Source organism: Esox lucius, chromosome 24 (genome assembly GCF_011004845.1).
Source record: "Esox lucius isolate fEsoLuc1 chromosome 24, fEsoLuc1.pri, whole genome shotgun sequence".
In the NCBI taxonomy this organism is placed as follows: Eukaryota; Metazoa; Chordata; class Actinopteri; order Esociformes; family Esocidae; genus Esox; species Esox lucius.
The window spans coordinates 10,249,421-10,269,361 of record NC_047592.1 but is presented as its reverse complement, the minus strand read 5'-3'; the positions used below and the strand labels follow the sequence as shown (position 1 = coordinate 10,269,361).

General features: G+C 42.0%; 1 protein-coding gene across 4 annotated transcripts in view; it reads right to left on the bottom strand.

The window, feature by feature from the left end:
* Positions 1 to 5,868: 5,868 nt before the first annotated feature.
* LOC105020699 (nuclear factor 1 B-type) overlaps positions 5,869 to 19,941 on the bottom strand; it is a 71,170-nt gene continuing 57,097 nt past the window's right edge. For 3 of the 4 annotated variants that reach the window (XM_013140422.4, XM_013140421.4, XM_013140423.4), the window contains 2 exons: positions 15,099 to 15,187; positions 5,869 to 9,172 (listed from right to left, as the gene is read on the bottom strand). In XM_013140422.4, coding sequence (XP_012995876.1) covers positions 9,037 to 9,172; positions 15,099 to 15,187 — 225 coding nt within the window. In that variant the 3' untranslated portion in view covers positions 5,869 to 9,036. The remainder of the gene's footprint in view (positions 9,173 to 15,098; positions 15,188 to 19,941) is intronic. The other variant, XM_013140424.4, reaches the window with a different exon arrangement.

Here is a 19,941-nt window from a genome sequence, read left to right as displayed (position 1 = left end):
ATTGGCCATGTTGTCCATCGAAAGCCAGCTGATTCTGCAGCTACATGACTTCATTCCCTAAGTCATCGAAAAGTTTGCCCAGAGGAAGAACCGCCGTGCCACCTTTCTCTTCAAGTGAGCCCTCAGCCTTGGTGAGTGAAAGCATATTTTATCATCCTGACTTTGTGGTGCTGGTCCGTTTATTGGTCATATTTTTGTGCTGGATCGATTGATATAGATGGTAACGAGTGTCAGTGTGTCCATGCTTATCTATTAAGGTTGTTGTCATAGAATGGATCTGTATCCCTATAAAGTTGTCTTTCTGCTTCATTGTGGCCATGGTGTTGAGCTCATTGCTGTTCACGTATGGCCCTGTAGGCACATTGGTTCTGAGCTTAGTTGCATTCCTAATTTAGGTTTGTAAATGTGACATTGGTAATTTTACATGTGTGTGAGAGAGAAGGAGAGCAATTACACAACAAGGTCTCTCTCTCTCTCTCCAGTATGTGTACTACAACACCTGGTAGAAGCAAACCACTCTGTTGTTAAAAGTGTTTGGTGGAGCCACACTGTTTGTTGATGTGTTAAATAAACCATCAGTAGCAAGAGGCAGTTTTGTAGCTTTACTGGTATGCATCCTATATTTTGAAATGGTTTGTGCCCCACCAATGTTTTACATATAAAAACGCTACTGATAGTAGGGTATTAAAGTTTTACATGTAAATGTAAGATTAGGGTAAGGTATTAACACTTTACATGTAAATGTAAGGTTAGGGTAAGGTATTCAAGTTTTACATGTAAATGTAATGTTAGGGTAAGGTATTAACACTTTACATGTAAATGTAATGTTAGGGTAAGGTATTAACACTTTACATGTAAATGTAAGGTTAGGGTAAGGTATTAACACTTTACATGTAAATGTAAGGTTAGGGTAAGGTATTAAGGTTTTACATTTAAATGTATGGTTAGGGATTAAAGCTGTTTATTGTTTACTTATTTTGATCCCAATGAGCTATTGCTGGAACATCAGGTGCTCTTCCTGGCATCCACACAAATCACAAAACCTTACAAATAACAGAACACTGATAAACTGACATATAAGTTCACAAAAAAGTAGAATACAATGAAATAGTATATTCTAAGACAATAAATAAAAAAATCTATAACATAAACTAGAAGAAAAACAGTCATTGTTGATGCTAGTGGTGTTTGTGTAGTTAAGGCTGAAGTAGTTAAGGCCAATTCTTTCTTAGCCATCAATCTACAAACAATACCCCATAATGTTAAAGCAAAACATAAAAAAAAATGTTTGCCAATTAATTGAAAATAAAAACCAGAAATATCTCATGTACTGTGCATTAGCTTTCTGCCCCTTTGTCGTGACATTCAAAAATGTAGCTCAGATACATCCTGTGTTCTTTGATCATCCCTTGAGATGTCTCAAGAACTTGATCAGAGCACGTCTAGCGAAGGTTGATAGTATGCTGTGGGTGGCGGTAGAATTCAGTGGGCTCTCTAGTTCGCAGCCAATCAAAAAGTCTGTGTTGGTCATTGAGAAGTCTAATGGCACTGGGTTAAAAGCTTCTTTAGGATCCTGTTTTTATTTTTTTTTGCTTCACTTGAACTGCCTGCCAGTCCCTCTATTAGACCATGGAGGGATGACCAGGCACTGGCTCAGGTGACCGGGCATCATTGGCGATCGCCTGGGCTTTTCTTTGGCACAGCCTGTCACACAGGTCCTTTAGGGCCAATGAAGTGAGCGATCTTCTCCATTCCCTGCAGGTCTCCTCTGGCCTGCTACCATGGGTGTCAGTGTGGTAAATTACACCAAATTTATTCAAGAGCTTTTTAGCGACAAGCCCATAAACAACGTCGCTAGATGGTCATTTTTACAAGGGTATACTGGAGGGCGTGGATGATGGATGCCTCGTGGGAGAACAAGAAAGAAATAATGTCTTTCATTTCAGACTGAAGGTGAAGTCAGGTTTCAATGTATTTGTAGGTGTCAGCATTACATTTGACATAGGCTTCGTTTGAAGATAAATACATTCAGCTTTTACGGTGCTGTGGAGCAGATTGACGTCAAAGAAGGCATGTTGGGTGTTCATTTAGTTATTTTGCAGGCCAGGTGCACACAGGACAGTGCCGTCTGCATAAAGGTGGATCAGGGAGTCACCAGCAACACGCACAAAATCGATAACATAAGCAGAGAATAGAGTCGGCTTAAGAATCAAGCCTTGAAGAAAGCCCATAGTTATGGCCAGATGTAAGACAGCAGGGTCTCAGAGAAATTGTTTTCAAGCCAGTCTGGACAGTCCCCTTAGAACCCCAAGCTGCCAAATCTATTAAGGATGCAAAGGTTGACTGTCAAAGTTTTTTTAGCCAAATTAATAAAGAATATAGTTGCATTCCTGTTATAATATACCTTTTTGTTGTGCAGTGTTGTCCCACTCGATTTTTGGACCTTGAAAATACACAGCATATATTTTAAGGATTGAGATATGAATTATTATATTGCTGACTGGATGGCTATTTATATAGGCGAAATTAAATGAAACTTATTTCCTCTGAATGCGCGTCCAAAAACACGCTTGGTGGGGGCAATACAAGGTCGCCAACACCAAAATATATTACCAATGGACCATCTCCAAATAAACTCTCAGTAACAGTGGTGTGTGACTGAAATGCAGTACGGTGCATTTACCTTACTGGTGGTTAAAGGAACATTTGAAAAAACAAATTAATTATCAAGCTCAGTTTTCTGTATCAGTTCATATAACTGTGACATGGAACTGGAGCGTCACAGACGTTTTCCCAGCTGTTTTCCATCCCGCATGGTGCTGCTTCAAACAGGAACTGGTGTGTTTTTTCTGTTCACACCACTGTTTTCCACGAGTTATGATTCATGTTGGGCATGTTCCCCTACTTTCCCTCCATTCAACTTGTATCCAGCATTGCCATATCTTTTCCTTGGCTGTCCCGGTGGCATTATTTCACAATTCCTATTCAGAATGTCATTAATGAATATGCTTGGCAAATAATTATTGCTATTTGACTTAGCCATAATATCTGTTATACGGTTGGTCTAAAAAATACATTGAATCTTGGCAGTAGTTGGAGGTGATTATCATAGATTAGAGTTATAGATATAAGTTGAACAGGCACAAACACAAAATACAACATTTTTGTAGCATAGCTCATTTTATTGTTTAAACAGTTTTGCATAGGAAATATATCCACTTCCAGTAATTGACTGCAGTAAAAACAGCTGATAGCAGTATAGGCTGGATATAACAGTAACAATCACAAAAAATGTTGAGCCTTATTTACACTGATTTTAATCTTGTGGCAATTTTAGCCCCTGCACCAAATGTAACTCTCAAAGGCATTGCCTACTGCTGTGAAATTCTAAAATCAATAAAAAAGAAGGGATATCAAGGCCTTCGCTATACAGTTCACAATGGATACCTGTGGCTCCTAAACTGTGAAATAAAAAGATATAAACAAAAAGGTTTCAAAAGTCCTCTAAAACGTACATTCAGATACATACATAGACCTTTGCACACACCTGCAGTGTTACTCAAAGTCACTACTGGAGACTGTCACATATTGTTTTGTTGGTGTTGTTGTTGTTGTTGTGGTTTTTGTTTTGAATTCACCTTCAAGTGATACGCCATAGCAATGTGTACGCAGAGGGAGTAAAAGTGCCACAAGACCCATAAGAAGTCAACCCTGCTGACAAGTTGGCAAGCATTCTTTTCAAATGACAATAGTTTACATAATGTAGCAATTAACAGTCCAAAGAAACACGCTGTCCAAAACTACATGTACACATAGCAGCCCCCCCCCCCCCCCAAAAAAGAGCAAGCATGAGTCGGGCACATCCAATTTGACCAAGAACTTCAAACGAATGAAGCACAACAACAACAAAAATAACCCTTGCCAAGACACATCTTAAACTAAAAAGAATAACAAGCAAAACAAAAAAGACAAAAGGGAGAACACGCCGAGGCACCCCACACATACCGCTTAGTTTCAAATTGTAAATTGTTTTTTTTAATCAAATATCACATTAGATATGGACACTCCACTGAGACGCTGAGCTTCAACAGGCACTGAAACAATCCTATATATTGAACGGTGAATAACAATACATAAAATGCTGGTTTTTATGTGTCCTGCATTCAACCACAACCTGATGTTTATAATCAATACATGGAAAACGTCTATTGCTCGATTAAAAACAGACCTTATGGAAGCGCTTCCATCCATCCATCTGTCCTGTTAATGCCTGGAGCACTAAACGTTCAATAAGTAGAACTACACAGATATTGCATGATTGCCTCTGGCCCTTCCTTGCATAAGGTACTAATTGAACGGGTGACCATGGAAAGCTTGCAAGAATCTTTACTGAATATTGAATAATACTCATCTCCACCAAGCCTGTGTTATCCCTAGGCCAACGTCTGAACCATTTACATGCCCTCTGCAGATGATCAAATCAAAGTAGCCGTTTGAAAAGAACTACTACCCTAAAACACGTACGCAACACAAAACCTTTTGTCACCCGACCATACTGACATGAAAAACCTATCATGAGTGGAACAATGTTTTAAAACGTCTTGACAACCCAAGAATTATTTCTAAAAGCAATGAGTGAGTGCTTGAAGGGCAGCATTGAATCAAACTAAAGATACAATTATGGAAAGTGCAGAAATCTGCTATGCCTGGGAGCCACAAAAGTACTTACATTAGCCAATCCTCACAGAGGAGCTTGATGTTGCATACACATGTCTGTTCCAAACTGATAATAGACACATCAAAACATTGTCAAATGCTAGCGTCCGAAAGTTCTTGCATCATCCTGTAACTATGATTTTTCAAGAGGACGACGTTCATGCGCTATACGTTACACTCTTCATTCAAGCACAGTAGGACAATCTGTGATGTCACTTAAGACGTTACCCTGGTATTCACTGACGGTGGGCTCAAATCAGGTGCCTTTATTGTAAAGTGAGACTAATCCTAAACTCAAAGTTCAAAATAGAACACATGAACCACCCCCCCACCACACCCCCCCCCTCCCTCCCCACTGTCTCTTTCTCTCTCTGACATGGATTCACAACCACATATAATCACAGCATACACCTTACTATGGCCACGCTAGCAAAAACTAAAATTTCAAATATTACAGAAATGTTTCCAAAATGTTACGTTTTTAAGCACTAAACACAGAAAATAAAAATAAACCTTCATATTCTAAACTCTTTAAATGTCTGGGTTCTTTACAGGGATACTTACCCTAAATAAAGGAACATTTATAAAATGCTTTCATGTAATTTCTTGATGTTTGGGGAAAGCTGGAGAGTTGTACCTCTAGTCCAGCCTACGTCGCCAATGCATCGCTTTCTAATTGACTTATTTCATAAAATGGAATTGGGTCATAAAAACCCCAAATGTTAGAAAACAATTAAAGGGTGTCGGAGAAAAATCTTGAAAAAGATTACAGTGTACAAACTCTTGTCTATGAGGCAGGCTTCTCAACAGAAAGATCCTCATCCTCTCACTCGTTGTGTGGTGTCATCTCTACCTCTCATACATTCTAGCACACACGCGCACGCACACACAAGCACAAATTACTCGAAAGCTGCCAAAAGCAGATTTTACCCCCCAAAAGGACTACTGCTATCGACGCCACCATGGTATTCACCCTTATATACAACCAGCCTTCTGCCCAAAATATCAACACCATCAACCCTGACTCTGGGAAAATGCATTTCAGTGGGGTCTCCAATGGCCAGAGGCTGCAAAGCACTTATGTTTTTACACAAAAAAAAAAAAAAAGGCAGACAGTGCACATAGAACAGGGTGGCTTTTGTTTTCGTTACGTTCTTTTTTTTTTTTCTGCAAAAAAAATCGGAATCTGAATTTTGGGTGAAGGAGGAGAGAATAAGCTTGACTTGAGTTTCATACGTGGCTTTCCAAAGACTGTCGTGTAAACAGCACAGTACCTTTTCTTCTAATTAAGCAGGGAAGAACATTCACAATTGTTGGGATAGAGTGCAAAAGGTGTCAAAACAAAATTGTGGTTAGTATCTATTAGCGATACAAAAGTAGTGATACATATTACTATATTATTATTAAGTGGGAGGGTTATGACTGGAATTTGTAATGCCCTGCGTAACGCCTGAGAAATCAAATTGTTTTAATGTAATATTGTAGCATTTTTGTTTGTTATAGATTTGAAGAAGAAAGAAAAAACACACGAGGAGGGAAACTGCCTATGTGCTATGCAAGTGCTCTTTTTTTCGTTGAATTTCTCCTGGTCCTACAGAATACAAGGAAAACAGCTGATATCCTTCCACTGTAGTGCATAGCTTATTCCATGATAAAATACATGGTTCCTTTTAGTGCCAAAATAACACCCCAAAACAGGTAGGTCAATCTCTGGAGTTTATACAGATTTAGTGCACTTAACATTGGATTCTTACAAAGACTTCCTTAAGACTGATTTGACCATTCTCACATTTGATGGCCTATTGATTGTAGAGCTTGTGTAACAGGTCACTTCATGTATATTTTTAAGGCATCTACTTGGGAATTACATACAGCTAATCTCACGAGTTCATTCCTACATAGCTTCCTGCATGGAGAAGTAGCACGGACAAAGGGCCGGCTTTCCCCATGATGGCAGGATGTCGGTTTGCAACTGCGCGTCTGATTAACGTTAGCATGCTCCTCTTCCGAAATTAGATTTAAATGATTGTCACACTCAAGTCAAGCCGCCTCTCCTGTGAAAATGAGCTCGGTTGCTGTCACACGCTAGCACCCCAGGTGGAAAGTTGAAAGGAAAAAGGCAAGTTTGTCACAGTAGACAGATCAGTGACTTTGCAGCCATATGAGACCAACGGGTGCATTCTTTACATACTGTAGGTATCGGAAATAAAAGACCCCCTGTCTACCACACCAAGAATTAAAAACACACTGAAACATGTCTCTCAATCTCTTAGTACAGTACACTAAAAAAAAGACCTTGTCATACACTGCATAGAAAGCAGTCCCCACTTTGGTCAATTAAAAAATTAAAACAACAACAACATCAACAACAACAATAACAACAACAATAACAACAACGATATCAACAAAATAAATGCATTACAATAGTGTCTATCTCCAAACTAGCCTCTAATAATTGACAAATCTATAAGCACTACCTACATAGGCAAAACTTGGTATTGCATAATTTTCATAAATCTGAATTCCTCCCTCCTCTATAGTAACTGGAAGATGAAAATCAAATGACACAAAAACAAAAAATGAAAGGTTATTAGAAAACCACAGAAAATACTGAAAAATAATGCTGGTTGATTATAAACTTTATAACGGTGACTATACACAGCCATGATATGCAATGTAACTGTGAGAGAAAGTAGTAAATGAAGTTATAAATCAACAATGTCACAATTTTCATTCGGAGTACAAAACAATTTTCTTTTCATAAAAATGTTAATTTCCTTTCTACAATGGTAATAAATGCAACAAAAAAAACCAAAATAAAACAAGTGTAGTGATGTCTCTATATTCAAAGGCACGTAATGTGGACTAAATGACATCGTGCAAATTAAGAGTATTGGAGAGATCTGTCATATAAATACATCTGGACTGAGAGACGTCAAGGCAATAGACCTGCCACGCACAATTCTAGATTTCGGGGGACAACCACCACTGTCTCTGGGATCTGAGTGTTCAAGAAGCAAAATGTGCAACCGTCTGCAACCTTGCAGGTACACTTTAGTGAATGACTTAACAGCCTGCCATTCTTATTTTATCAAGTCATATTGTAAACACAAGCTTTATAAGCTGATGGCCAAATGCATACGTTCTTGAATTTGGATGCCATTTTATACACTATGTGTGTTTAATTAAAAAAGAAAATCAAGTGTTTTTTTTCTTCTATTTCACAATAAATAAAAACCACTCCATAAGAATTAGTAGGGCTTGACAGAAGTGCTAAATTTTTCTTATTCAGTTCTGCACAGGTAGCTTAATGTGTACCTTCAGACATTTCCGCATTCTAGGCTTAGTGTTTTGTATTTTTTTTTATTTCCATATTTATACACACTGAAATGCGACTGAAATCAACTCAAATGTGTTTTAAAATTGTACGTTTAGGTATTTAAAACAAAGACTTCTCATTTTCCCCCTTCCTTTAGAGTCTTAGGGCTGACAGACTGATAGCTTCCCTTCAAAAATTAAATTGCACTTGCCTCTTTCGAGATTTCAGTATTATTTTTTGTCTTTTCTTTTTAAATCCTTTTCTAAAGTAGATACGAATTCTTAAAAAGGGGGTCCAATTTCTAACCTAAAAATAGTGTGTATCTTGCCTTTTCTCATTATTTTTTTTTTTACTATATTAAGAGTTCTCAACTCTTAGGAGAACAATTAACCTTTAAGTAGATCAACAGAATAAAGAGCTTCAGACAAAAGAAATTGTATCACAGTAAACTGAAATTGGAGGGGGAAAAAAACACTCTGAATTCACAATTTGTTCCTATGGTTACACAGTGAAGAGTTTGACATGCCTCTTCTGAAGAAGGGCTAAAGGTCAGAGTTGAATAACTTACAGTCAGCTATGTCTACTACCAGCCAGCCTTTGTGTGTTTCAGACCACTACGGTCCGTAAACCAAGGTTGGGAATCCCCAACATCAGAATGAAGAAGAATACCACTATTGGACTAAGAGCTGTCATGCAAAACATTAAGGCATCTAGAGTTTTCTGTACAGGATACATCACAGTATTCAGTATTTTGAATGGAAAGGCTCTTCTCACACAATAACTGGCATGGCGGAGGGTTACCTAGAGCGGACCGGATCAGTTTTGCTCCAAACCTACTAGAGTCTTCTTAGCCAATGTCCCGAAGGGAGACGGGGTTTCGCGGGAGGGAAAGGGGAGAGGGAGAGAGAGGGAGGAGGGACAAAGGACAAACGCAATAGTTTTAAGCGCTGCTTGCTGGTTTGTACTCCCGTAGCTGACAGTCGCTGGCCCTTGGAGGGTCTTCAGTTCTCTGCCTCTGTGTGGAGGAGAGGGGGTTCACCAATGATGTTTATGCTGTAGTTCTGGTGGACATTTGTTGGCAGAATCTGAGTCCCGTTCGTGACTTGGAATGGAACTAAGCTCGCCCAGGTACCAGGACTGTGGAGAGAGGGCAGACAGAGAGTAGAGCAGATGAGGGTTTTGAGTCGACAGCATTGAGCAACGGAGGTTGTCAGGCACTATGAAGCTAGCACAAGAGGAAATGTTTTTTTCTTTTTGGTAATAAAATGCAATAATTATCACAGCATGTCTCATAAATCACTTTGAATATATTTAATGTCTCAGAGTTATTTTCTGTTTTCCTGGGCATCCTTGGGGCCTGACAGCGCTTAGTTTGAGTGTGGTGCAATTAGGACATTTTAAACTCATTCCTAAATTAACATGATCTTGATTATCATTAATCATCACCCTCTTATCCAGAGTCACCTACATTATCATTTACCATCACCCTCTTATCCAGAGTCACCTACATTATTATCATTTACCATCACCTTCTTATCCAGAGTCACCTACATTATTGTCATTTACCATCACCCTCTTATCCAGAGTCACCTACATTATTATCATTTACCATCACCTTCTTATCCAGAGTCACCTAAATTATTGTCATTTACCATCACCCTCTTATCCAGATTCACCTACATTATTATCATGTATCATCACCCTCTTATCCAGAGTCACCTACATTATTATCATGTATCATCACCCTCTTATCCAGAGTCACCTGCGGGAGCAATTAGGGTAAACTGTCTTGCTTACCGACTGAACAAAAAAAAAATCACGTTGCTGGTTCTGGGATTTGGTCTAGCAACCCTCCTGAAAACATTCCATCACACCCAAAAGCTACACATAATAAAAATTATTTCCCTGAGAGTTATTTCGACCTCATTGTGGGGATATACTTTCAAACAGGAACATTTAAAGCATAGCTGCACTTTGAACCAATTGAAATTAAATTAACAAATTATTATTTTAGGCAGAAGGAAGAAAGCATTCCAGTAATTGCCTTTTGGCTAGAATCTGTCATTATCATGCAGTGTCAATCAAAAGTCTGTGAATTAATTAATTACATTTCTTGATCAAATTCCATGGCATTGTTGTATCAATATCTCCTAAAACTGCTTGCAACCAAATGGTATTGGCCTCTCCTACAGTCTCTTCCTGGTCTCGTCCAGTTGCTTTGCATTAAGCAGGACGGGTCTGACCTGAAGCCCTTCTGTCTAGTCAAATAAATCAATCTGAATCGAGGGGGCACACTCAGACAAAGTACTTCCAGTGTTTCCAACCGACTCCGCGGAGAGGCATTTTCGAACGAGGATCCCGCCTAAATCCATATTGACAGACCCTCTCCATTTTGATCGGCTCTGGGTAAGGAAGGAGGTTGGGATCTTTAGAAAGCCTCCCCACTCCCCATCCCCAGTCAACGCACACGCCGACTCGACACAACACAGCGATTGTTTCGTCGGAGGCGCAAACTGAAAGCGCGGCCTTGCCTGTGAAACAAACGGTGTGTTGTTCTCAAGGGGCTCAATGATACGTACATGCAGAATAATTAATTAATTAGCACACCCCCCCTCCCAGGCCCACTCTTGCATGGTCCGAAATACCGGTCTCGTCTTACACCAGCTCTGCCTCGTGGGCCGACACTAAGTACCGGGCCAGCGATCAAGACGCCAGACGGTGGTCTCATTGAGTCTCGCTTCATAGAATTTGTTTGCGGATGAAGAATGAGACGTATGTTTAAGAAGTTCCAAAGGTCAACCGGGTGAAACTATGTTTTTGTCCTCTAGTGTTTTGGCGTAGGTGTGATGGCTACTCGATGATGACGAAATACATTATTGTTGTCCGCGGCATAGGAACACTAGTTAATGGGGGAAGAGGAGTGGGGACCGGATATGGCGGAGCACAGACTTCATTCTCCCTGAGGCTGTCTCTGACAGGACTGTCTGTGTCCATGAATGGCGTCTAATGATCTGGTCTGCATTTTATACAAAACACCTCTCAGAGCCGCTCAGCCTCAGCTTAAAACAATGGGAGCCACATATTCAATACACGTTGCTAAGGGGATCAGACTCCATAGAAAATAAAACAAGAGAACGAAAAAAAAACAAAGAACATTGGTCAACTCAATTTGACAGAAACATTTTACAGGAGAATGTTAGAAGCTTGAACAGTCAGCTTCAGTCCTGTAAAGGTTTAAAACAGCAGAGATTTTGATATTTGGGCAGGGCTTCTCTATCTTCCTCCCTCGTCCTTTCTCCTTAACCCCCCCCCCCCTTTATCATTCTTGCTCGGCTTACCAGCCCCCTCCCTCTCTCACTCTCCCTCCTTCCCACTCCCTCTCCCTTCGCCTCTCTCTCCCTTCGCGTTTCCCTCTCTCTCTCTCTCTCTCTCCCTTCGCCTCTCTCACTCCCTCTCACTCTCTCTCTCCCTTCGCCAGTCTCACTCTCCCTCTCACTCTCTCTCTCTCCCTTCGCCTCTCTCACTCTCACTCTCCCTCCCTCCCTCTCTCTCTCTCTCTCTCTCTCACTCTCGCCTGCCAAAAATCATCTGACAGGAAATGAGAGATTAAGTTTTTCCTACCTTGCTGAACAAAGAAAGCTCAGAGCAGGCTAGTTCCCTGCAGCATTCTCTCCTTACCTCTTCTCTCTCTACCACATACACACATACACACACACATACATACAAACGCACACACACACACACACACACACCCTCTCTCCTTCCTACTCCAAAAGGCCTTCTCAGGTGAAGACAGCTTAGAAAGTAGAGCACCCAGTGCATTGCATTCCATCACTTTGTCAATCCTATAAAAGGACATATAGAATTACAGCATCTCTCCGCGAACACTCTGAATCTCTGTTATTTTTCTGCAGAGCGAATCACCGCACATAAAAGAAGAGAGAAGATCTTTAGACTACAGCGCACAGTGGGTCATAATCAAGACAACGTAGTCCAAATCTGAGTCCTAAATTCCACTGTGTTCGCTGTGCATTTAACTACTTGGGCCTGGGGAACCTGCACACGGCGCAGAAGTTCACAGACTAGTCCTTCAGGCGAGGGCACTCGCAACCACTAAGCACCACGGCCCGCCCTATACAGCCTCACCCACGGCACATCTCCGAGCTTCAGGGACTTGAATCACACGGACCCGCACACAAGCAGAGCTGCAGCGTCCAATCGGCTTAATTTAAGGATCAGCCAACCAAATTAGATTATCTAATGGCATCTTAATGGATTGCTGACCCATTTCCTGCCAAACGCGTGTTTAGCGCCGTTACTGGGTCCCAGTATGTCTGTGGAGGAGCAATGGACCCTTGCAATGGACCCTTGCAATGGACCCTTGGGGAAGAAGACAAGCGTGTGCAAAAGGGGGAACAGTCAATCAGTTTGCCATAATCTTTTTTAAACAATTGTCAGTGCATGACGAAAAGAATACATTCTCAATCCAATGTCTCTGTAACACAGCACAGATTGTTATTTGCTGATTAAATTAGAGACTGTATCAACTCCCGTATATTAGATAACCAGAACATCAATCTGTCGAGGTGTAGGCATGTGATTCGTAAACATTTCGAAGAGGAAATGCGGTTGACATGAAGCATCCTTGGCATTCTGGTCAGGACTAGGAGGTTACGGTCCGCTCAGCTGTTCTACCTGTGTTTTTAGGTGATCTATCCTTATGCTCTTTTAGCAATATTTCATTTCAGTTTCTACAGTCAAGATTTTCAAGCTTAACCAGCTCAATCAATGTGACTAATGAAAGTGAATAAACATGTCTGGGCAGTTCTATTGTCTTTAGCATTCAAAAGGCATTACTGATGGTTCCATGAACTCTCTTATTGAAAATATAGAAACCATTAAAACTACACTTCACAGCAAATTACTCGACAAAGTCAATGGTACTCAGAAATCCTGTTACAGGAAATCCGTGAGTTTGTCACTCCACCACAGAAGACACTGAGGGAGTTATTTGATTATATAAGCAGGTTTGAATACATTTTGAACTTTGTGTTGTCTTGAAAATGTTGCAAGACAACTAAGAAAGTCCCAAATGCAATTGATGTCCTGGTGTGCAAATAAAACAATGAGCCTGACTAGAAGGCCACGTGTTAAACTTTCAATGCGGCTTTCATTGCTCCAATACACTGAAAGCTCATTATATATGATCAGGGAAGATCAGAGATCACATCTCTTGCAGTCGATTCTGAGCAGAGAAAGAATGTGAGAGAAAGAGAAGAGACAGTGAAAGACATAGGGTGAGAAAGAATGAGAAACAGAGCGAGAGACAAGGAGAGTGCAGTCAGAGAAAGAGAGACCTCCTTGTAGCACATTTTTCCTCCTACATCCCCTGCTCTGTTGGGAGGCCTAAAGAAGGGGCTTAAAAAACATCACGTAACTTCAGGAAAGGCAGAGTACACCGGGTGGAGGCTTTAACAGAGCACACACACACACACACAACTTACACACAACACACATGTAGCACTTGGAAACACACACACACATACACACACACACACACAAACAAACACACAGCCCAGATCTCCCTTTATCCTGTCAGGTATACAACCATGCTCTACTATTTCAGAACACTGAGAAACTATTCTGTAAATGCCGAGCTAGGCAGTCATGGCCTTGTTGAAACTGAACTGAACATGTTTCCCAAAGAGAGGAAGAGAAGGAGAGAAGTTATGTGTGTGTCTTGTGATTTAGGAGAACTGGGCATTGAAGACAGAGCTGGAGAGAGCTGGAAGCAGGCAGACGTTCTGGAAAAGGCAAACATTTTAATATCACCAAGACGATGACCTTAAATGACACTTCCAGCCAATGTTCATGGCCGTCACACCTCTTTCACTGCATTCTATCCGTAGAATGAATTTACAGCAAGAAACAGGAATGCAGTATGTCCAATGTTCTGGTCATACCTAGGACACTAGATGGGAAGCTGAGGCGTGGTATTTATGTGTGCAGTCAAACCATCAAGGTCTCCAGCGGTTGTTTTATGTGTATCTCTGGCAGAAATGTCCAAGCTCAGCTCATCTAAAGCAAGGCCTTCACTAAGGCTGCAAGCACAAAGTACAGGGATTACAGGTTAACAATTCGCAACCCTGGAATGAGTTTCCCCTAAATCCTTTTTTGAAAATTATTTCCTGGGAACCGCCAAGGCCCCATTCCAAATAGCCAATCAGGTGAACTCTGTAGTACCGTGACACACAGTATGTTGGAAAGAGCAGCACGACAGACGAAATGCAGATTGGCCCGTGGTACTATCCATCAACAGACAGGTACGCGTCATTAACCAATGGCGTTAGCCGTACCACAGAACACATTCCAAATGCATTTCCTTTTCTTTTTTTTTGGCTGAACAGTTAAATATTAAACACCCAATCTCCGTTCAGCTGAAGGACCCCGAGGGGATAATTTCAAATAAGCCAATAAGTTGAGTAATCATACTTAACGGTCATTGTTGGGTGTGCGCGATTCGAGTCGCCGGTGAGAAAACACTGACGTGGCCCGCTCTCATACTCCCCTGTGAACAAACAGCTGAACGGGGACGTGTGCAAAAGCTCACGCCGATGCGTGTTTGATGTCACACTGACAGCTTCTAATAACACACTGACTGTCTCCCCTGGCACTCTGGCAGTCCACGAATGACTATATTTAGCTCCAATGACCTGTGGGGTGCAACCTCCAGGTGTACTGAGCAGCGCTAGGCGGATTGTCCACATTCTTTACGGGCAGGCCCGGTGCCATGAGCGTTGGCTGCAATGAAAGGGTAACTGTGGCAAGGAACGCAGAGAGGTGACAGTTCAACTGTCTAACATTTTGTCCGTGGACTGTTTACGGGGGTAGCCGAAAATCTCAATAGGCTGAAATCTGAATGGGGGGGGGTACGTACAAAGAAGATGTTAATTAAATGATCCACTGTGCACTGTATTTGTATGCATGTGTGTGTGTGTGTGTGTTCATCAGACAGTTTGCAAACAAGATGTGTAGAGATTGTTTGAAATAATGGAAACGTTACCTTTGCCAAGCAATCCCCAAAGTATCCTCAGTACCACTGGGGCCATAATGCCTGCCGTTTTGATTCATGGTCCAGTCACATATCCTGAGCTGTCAATTAAAACCTAGCAGTCAGACACGGAGCCAGGCAACACAACTCTCACAAGTCACTGTAATATCACCACACAGAGTTATCACACAGTGTCACCACCGAACAGAAATCATGCAAACAAAGCCTACGGTAAAGCACCTGGGCGAATGGAAACAATGCAGACACCCAGGCCGGTGGTTTGAAGCTACGGGCTAGGTTTCTAACTAAACATGAACAGATAGGGTACGTCAGTCATTATCATGAAGAAATATTAGATCATCTCTTTGACAGTGCAAAAAAAAAAGCAAAACAATGACATGTAGATAAAAAGGGAACATTAGGCATGCCATCACAGTTAATACTATGGTTCTAATCTGACCTGGAAGCAGAGAAGAGGTTAGTTTACAGAAGGTCATTGTCAAAATGGGAGGTCATTCAGCTAGCTTATAAGGGAGTTCCTCCCCTCGGTTAGCCTACAGGACATGCATCAAACTGGTTACATGCACGTCATTGGTTACTAGGTGGTTTCCCTTCATACTCTTCATACAGTCTCTCTATGAGGACGGCCTTTACTCTCCTATATGGAAGCAGTGGTGCAACAGGGGGTGACAGTTAGATGGTGAAACCCAGATGAGATCGGGACGGGGCATCTACTGTGGTTGAGGGCCACTCCTAGACACACAGTGATGTCACAACACCAAACCCTCACTCGTCACTGACACTGCCTGTCTAACCTGGCGCCACGGCTTCACACACACACGTCTACGATTCAACAAAGGGGTCATCGTCTCAAGACAACAACACCTGGATCATCTTCAGCCAACACAATCAACAGGTCAATTTCGCCAAGGCAACGTGAAAATGCGCCTGGAGAGCATTCTTCCCACCGCCGAGGCAGACTGAAGAGATCTTAAACAAGTTAAGTCATACAAAGTGTACACATGGGTATATGCACTGACGCACTGAATGTTGATAATGCACTTGATAACACGCGTCTTCTGCCAGAGAGCACATGAGCAGAGCCACACAGTGACATCGTCAGGTGCAACAAAGCTCTTCTCCCCACTTTGTGTCTATCAAATACAAAGTAAAGAAAGGCATGCGTCTGCTCGTGTGAGAAATCAAATTGACTGTTGAGATGTTTATACGACCATGTATGGTGGTGGCCTCCATCAGCAGACTGTATGGTGGTGTCTAGTCTTATTCCTCCATCAGTAGACTGTATGGTTGGGTGTTTAGTCTTATTCCTCCATCAGTAGACTGTATGGTTGGGTGTTTAGTCTTATTCCTCCATCAGTAGACTGTATGGTTGGGTGTCTAGTCTTATTCCTCCATCAGTAGACTGTATGGTGGTGTCTAGTCTTATTCCTCCATCAGTAGACTGTATGGTGGTGTCTAGTCTTATTCCTCCATCAGTAGACTGTATGGTTGGGTGTCTAGTCTTATCCCTCCATCAGTAGACTGTATGGTTGGGTGTCTAGTCTTATTCCTCCATCAGTAGACTGTATGGTTGGGTGTCTAGTCTTATTCCTCCATCAGTAGACTGTATGGTGGTGTCTAGTCTTATTCCTCCATCAGTAGACTGTATGGTTGGGTGTCTAGTCTTATTCCTCCATCAGTAGACTGTATGGTTGGGTGTCTAGTCTTATTCCTCCATCAGTAGACTGTATGGTGGTGTCTAGTCTTATTCCTCCATCAGTAGACTGTATGGTTGAGTGTCTAGTCTTATTCCTCCATCAGTAGACTGTATGGTTGAGTGTCTAGTCTTATTCCTCCATCAGTAGACTGTATGGTGGTGTCTAGTCTTATTCCCTCATCAGTAGACTGTATGGTGGTGTCTAGTCTTATTCCTCCATCAGTAGACTGTATGGTGGTGTCTAGTCTTATTCCTCCATCAGTAGATTGTATGGTGGTATCTAGTCTTATTCCTCCATCAGTAGACTGTATGGTTGGGTGTCTAGTCTTATTCCTCCATCAGTAGACTGTATGGTGGTGTCTAGTCTTATTCCTCCATCAGTAGACTGTATGGTTGGGTGTCTAGTCTTATTCCCTCATCAGTAGACTGTATGGTGGTGTCTAGTCTTATTCCTCCATCAGTAGACTGTATGGTGGTGTCTAGTCTTATTCCTCCATCAGTAGATTGTATGGTGGTATCTAGTCTTATTCCTCCATCAGTAGACTGTATGGTGTCTAGTCTTATTCCTCCATCAGTAGACTGTATGGTTGGGTGTCTAGTCTTATTCCCTCCATCAGTAGACTGTATGGTGGTGTCTAGTCTAATTCCCCCAACAGTAGACTGTATGGTTGGGTGTCTAGTCTTATTCCTCCATCAGTAGACTGTATGATTGGGTGTCTAGTCTTATTCCTCCATCAATAGACTGTATGGTTGGGTGTCTAGTCTTATTCCTCCATCAGTAGACTGTATGATTGGGTGTCTAGTCTTATTCCTCCATCATTTGACTGTATGGTTGGGTGTCTAGTCTTATCCCTCCATCAGTAGACTGTATGGTTGGATGTCTAGTCTTATTCCTCCATCAGTAGACTGTATGGTTGGGTGTCTAGTCTTATTCCTCCATCAGTAGACTGTATGGTGGTGTGTAGTCTTATTCCTCCATCATTTGACTGTATGGTTGGGTGTCTAGTCTTATTCCTCCATCAATAGACTGTATGGTTGGGTGTCTAGTCTTATTCCCTCCATCAGTAGACTGTATGGTGGTGTCTAGTCTAATTCCTCCATCATTTGACTGTATGGTTGGGTGTCTAGTCTTATTCCTCCATCTGTAAACTGTATGGTTGGGTGTCTAGTCTTATTCCCTCCATCAGTAGACTGTATGGTGGTGTCTAGTCTTATTCCTCCATCAGTAGACTGTTTGGTTGGGTGTCTAGTCTTATTCCTCCATCAGTAGACTGTATGGTTGGGTGTCTAGTCTTATCCCTCCATCAGTAGACTGTATGGTTGGGTGTCTAGTCTTATTCCTCCATCAGTAGACTGTATGGTTGGGTGTCTAGTCTTATTCCTCCATCAGTAGACTGTATGGTTGGGTGTCTAGTATTATTCCTACATCAGTAGACTGTATGGTTGGGTGTCTAGTCTTATTCCCTTCATCAGTAGACTGTATGGTTGGGTGTCTAGTCTTATTCCTCCATCATTTGACTGTATGGTTGGGTGTCTAGTCTAATTCCTCCATCAGTAGACTGTATGGTGGTGTCTAGTCTTATTCCTCCATCAGTAGACTGTATGGTTGGGTGTCTAGTCTTATTCCTCCATCAGTAGACTGTATGGTTGGGTGTCTAGTCTTATTCCCTCCATCAGTAGACTGTATGGTTGGGTGTCTAGTCTTATTCCTCCATCAGTAGACTGTATGGTTGGGTGTCTAGTCTTATTCCCTCCATCAGTAGACTGTATGGTTGGGTGTCTAGTCTTATTCCTCCATCATTTGACTGTATGGTTGAGTGTCTAGTCTTATTCCTCCATCAGTAGACTGTATGGTTGAGTGTCTAGTCTTATTCCTCCATCAGTAGACTGTATGGTTGGGTGTCTAGTCTTATTCCCTCCATCAGTAGACTGTATGGTTGGGTGTCTAGTCTTATTCCCTCCATCAGTAGACTGTATGGTTGGGTGTCTAGTCTTATTCCTCCATCATTTGACTGTATGGTTGGGTGTCTAGTCTTATCCCTCCATCAGTAGACTGTATGGTGGTGTCTTATTCACCACCCAGGCCAGCCTGGCTGTGTTCTGACAAAGCTTTGAGTGTAGAGAACCTTCTGGCTGAGCCAGACACTGTGCCACCACCACCTTCACCCCCCCCCCTTTCTCCAATGAGTGCCAGGCATGCCAGCTCTCCTCTAGAGGGCTCGCCATCTGTCCACCGGCACTGCCAGATCACAGCGGCAGGGGTAGGAGGGACGGGGAGGATGTGGCCCAGGGAACGTCGGGGGAACATTGGGGGAACGTTAGCGAAACAGATGCAAGTAGAATGGGGATTAGCGGGCTTCCTTAGATAATACCAAGTGACATCTGATCACCGAACGTTCCCACAGAATCGCATGGGGGAGGAACTGCCCCTCGAGGGGTTAACCAAGGAGAAGACATGAATGGGAGTTCACAGATTTTCTGCCAAGGAGTTGTTGTTTGGAAGGAGGAGGGTGTGGGAAGTTGGTGCTTTGAGGTGTGGGGTGCGTGCATGTTTGTTTGTGTGTGTGCGTGTGTGTGTGTGTGTGTTTGTGTGTGTAATTGGGACATTGGGTGGCTGACATCTCTACAGCTGCATAATGGAATATCTCTGGCATCTGTTTCTGAACATGACACCCCAATGTCCATGAAACCCACCTAGTGTCTGGTGTTTCCGCCCAAACAGAGTTAGAATAAAGGTCTCTCTCAAACACACAGGAAAAGTGTCAATACATCCCATAATTCCACCTAAAACATAACCAGAGCAGGGTTGACAATAAGGACAAAGGAGGAGTATATGTGACTTGGTTCCCTCCATAGGTTCTAGTGGCCTAGTGTTGGTAAACACAAGTTGAAAGTCCTTGTTTCTACGTTTAAACCAAACTGAAACGGACCGCAAAACACACAAAGCATATCATAATATTAGCATGATGAATGCCTATTGCGTTGTATTTCTATTCATTTAGTAATAAGGTTGCGGTGTTAGGGGTAAATAGTACTATAAAAACTAGGAATATTTCTAATTTGACCCACCTTTGTTTAATAAATACCCCATCTATAAAGGGTTCTTGTTCAGTTTACAGACCAATGAGACAGCAATTG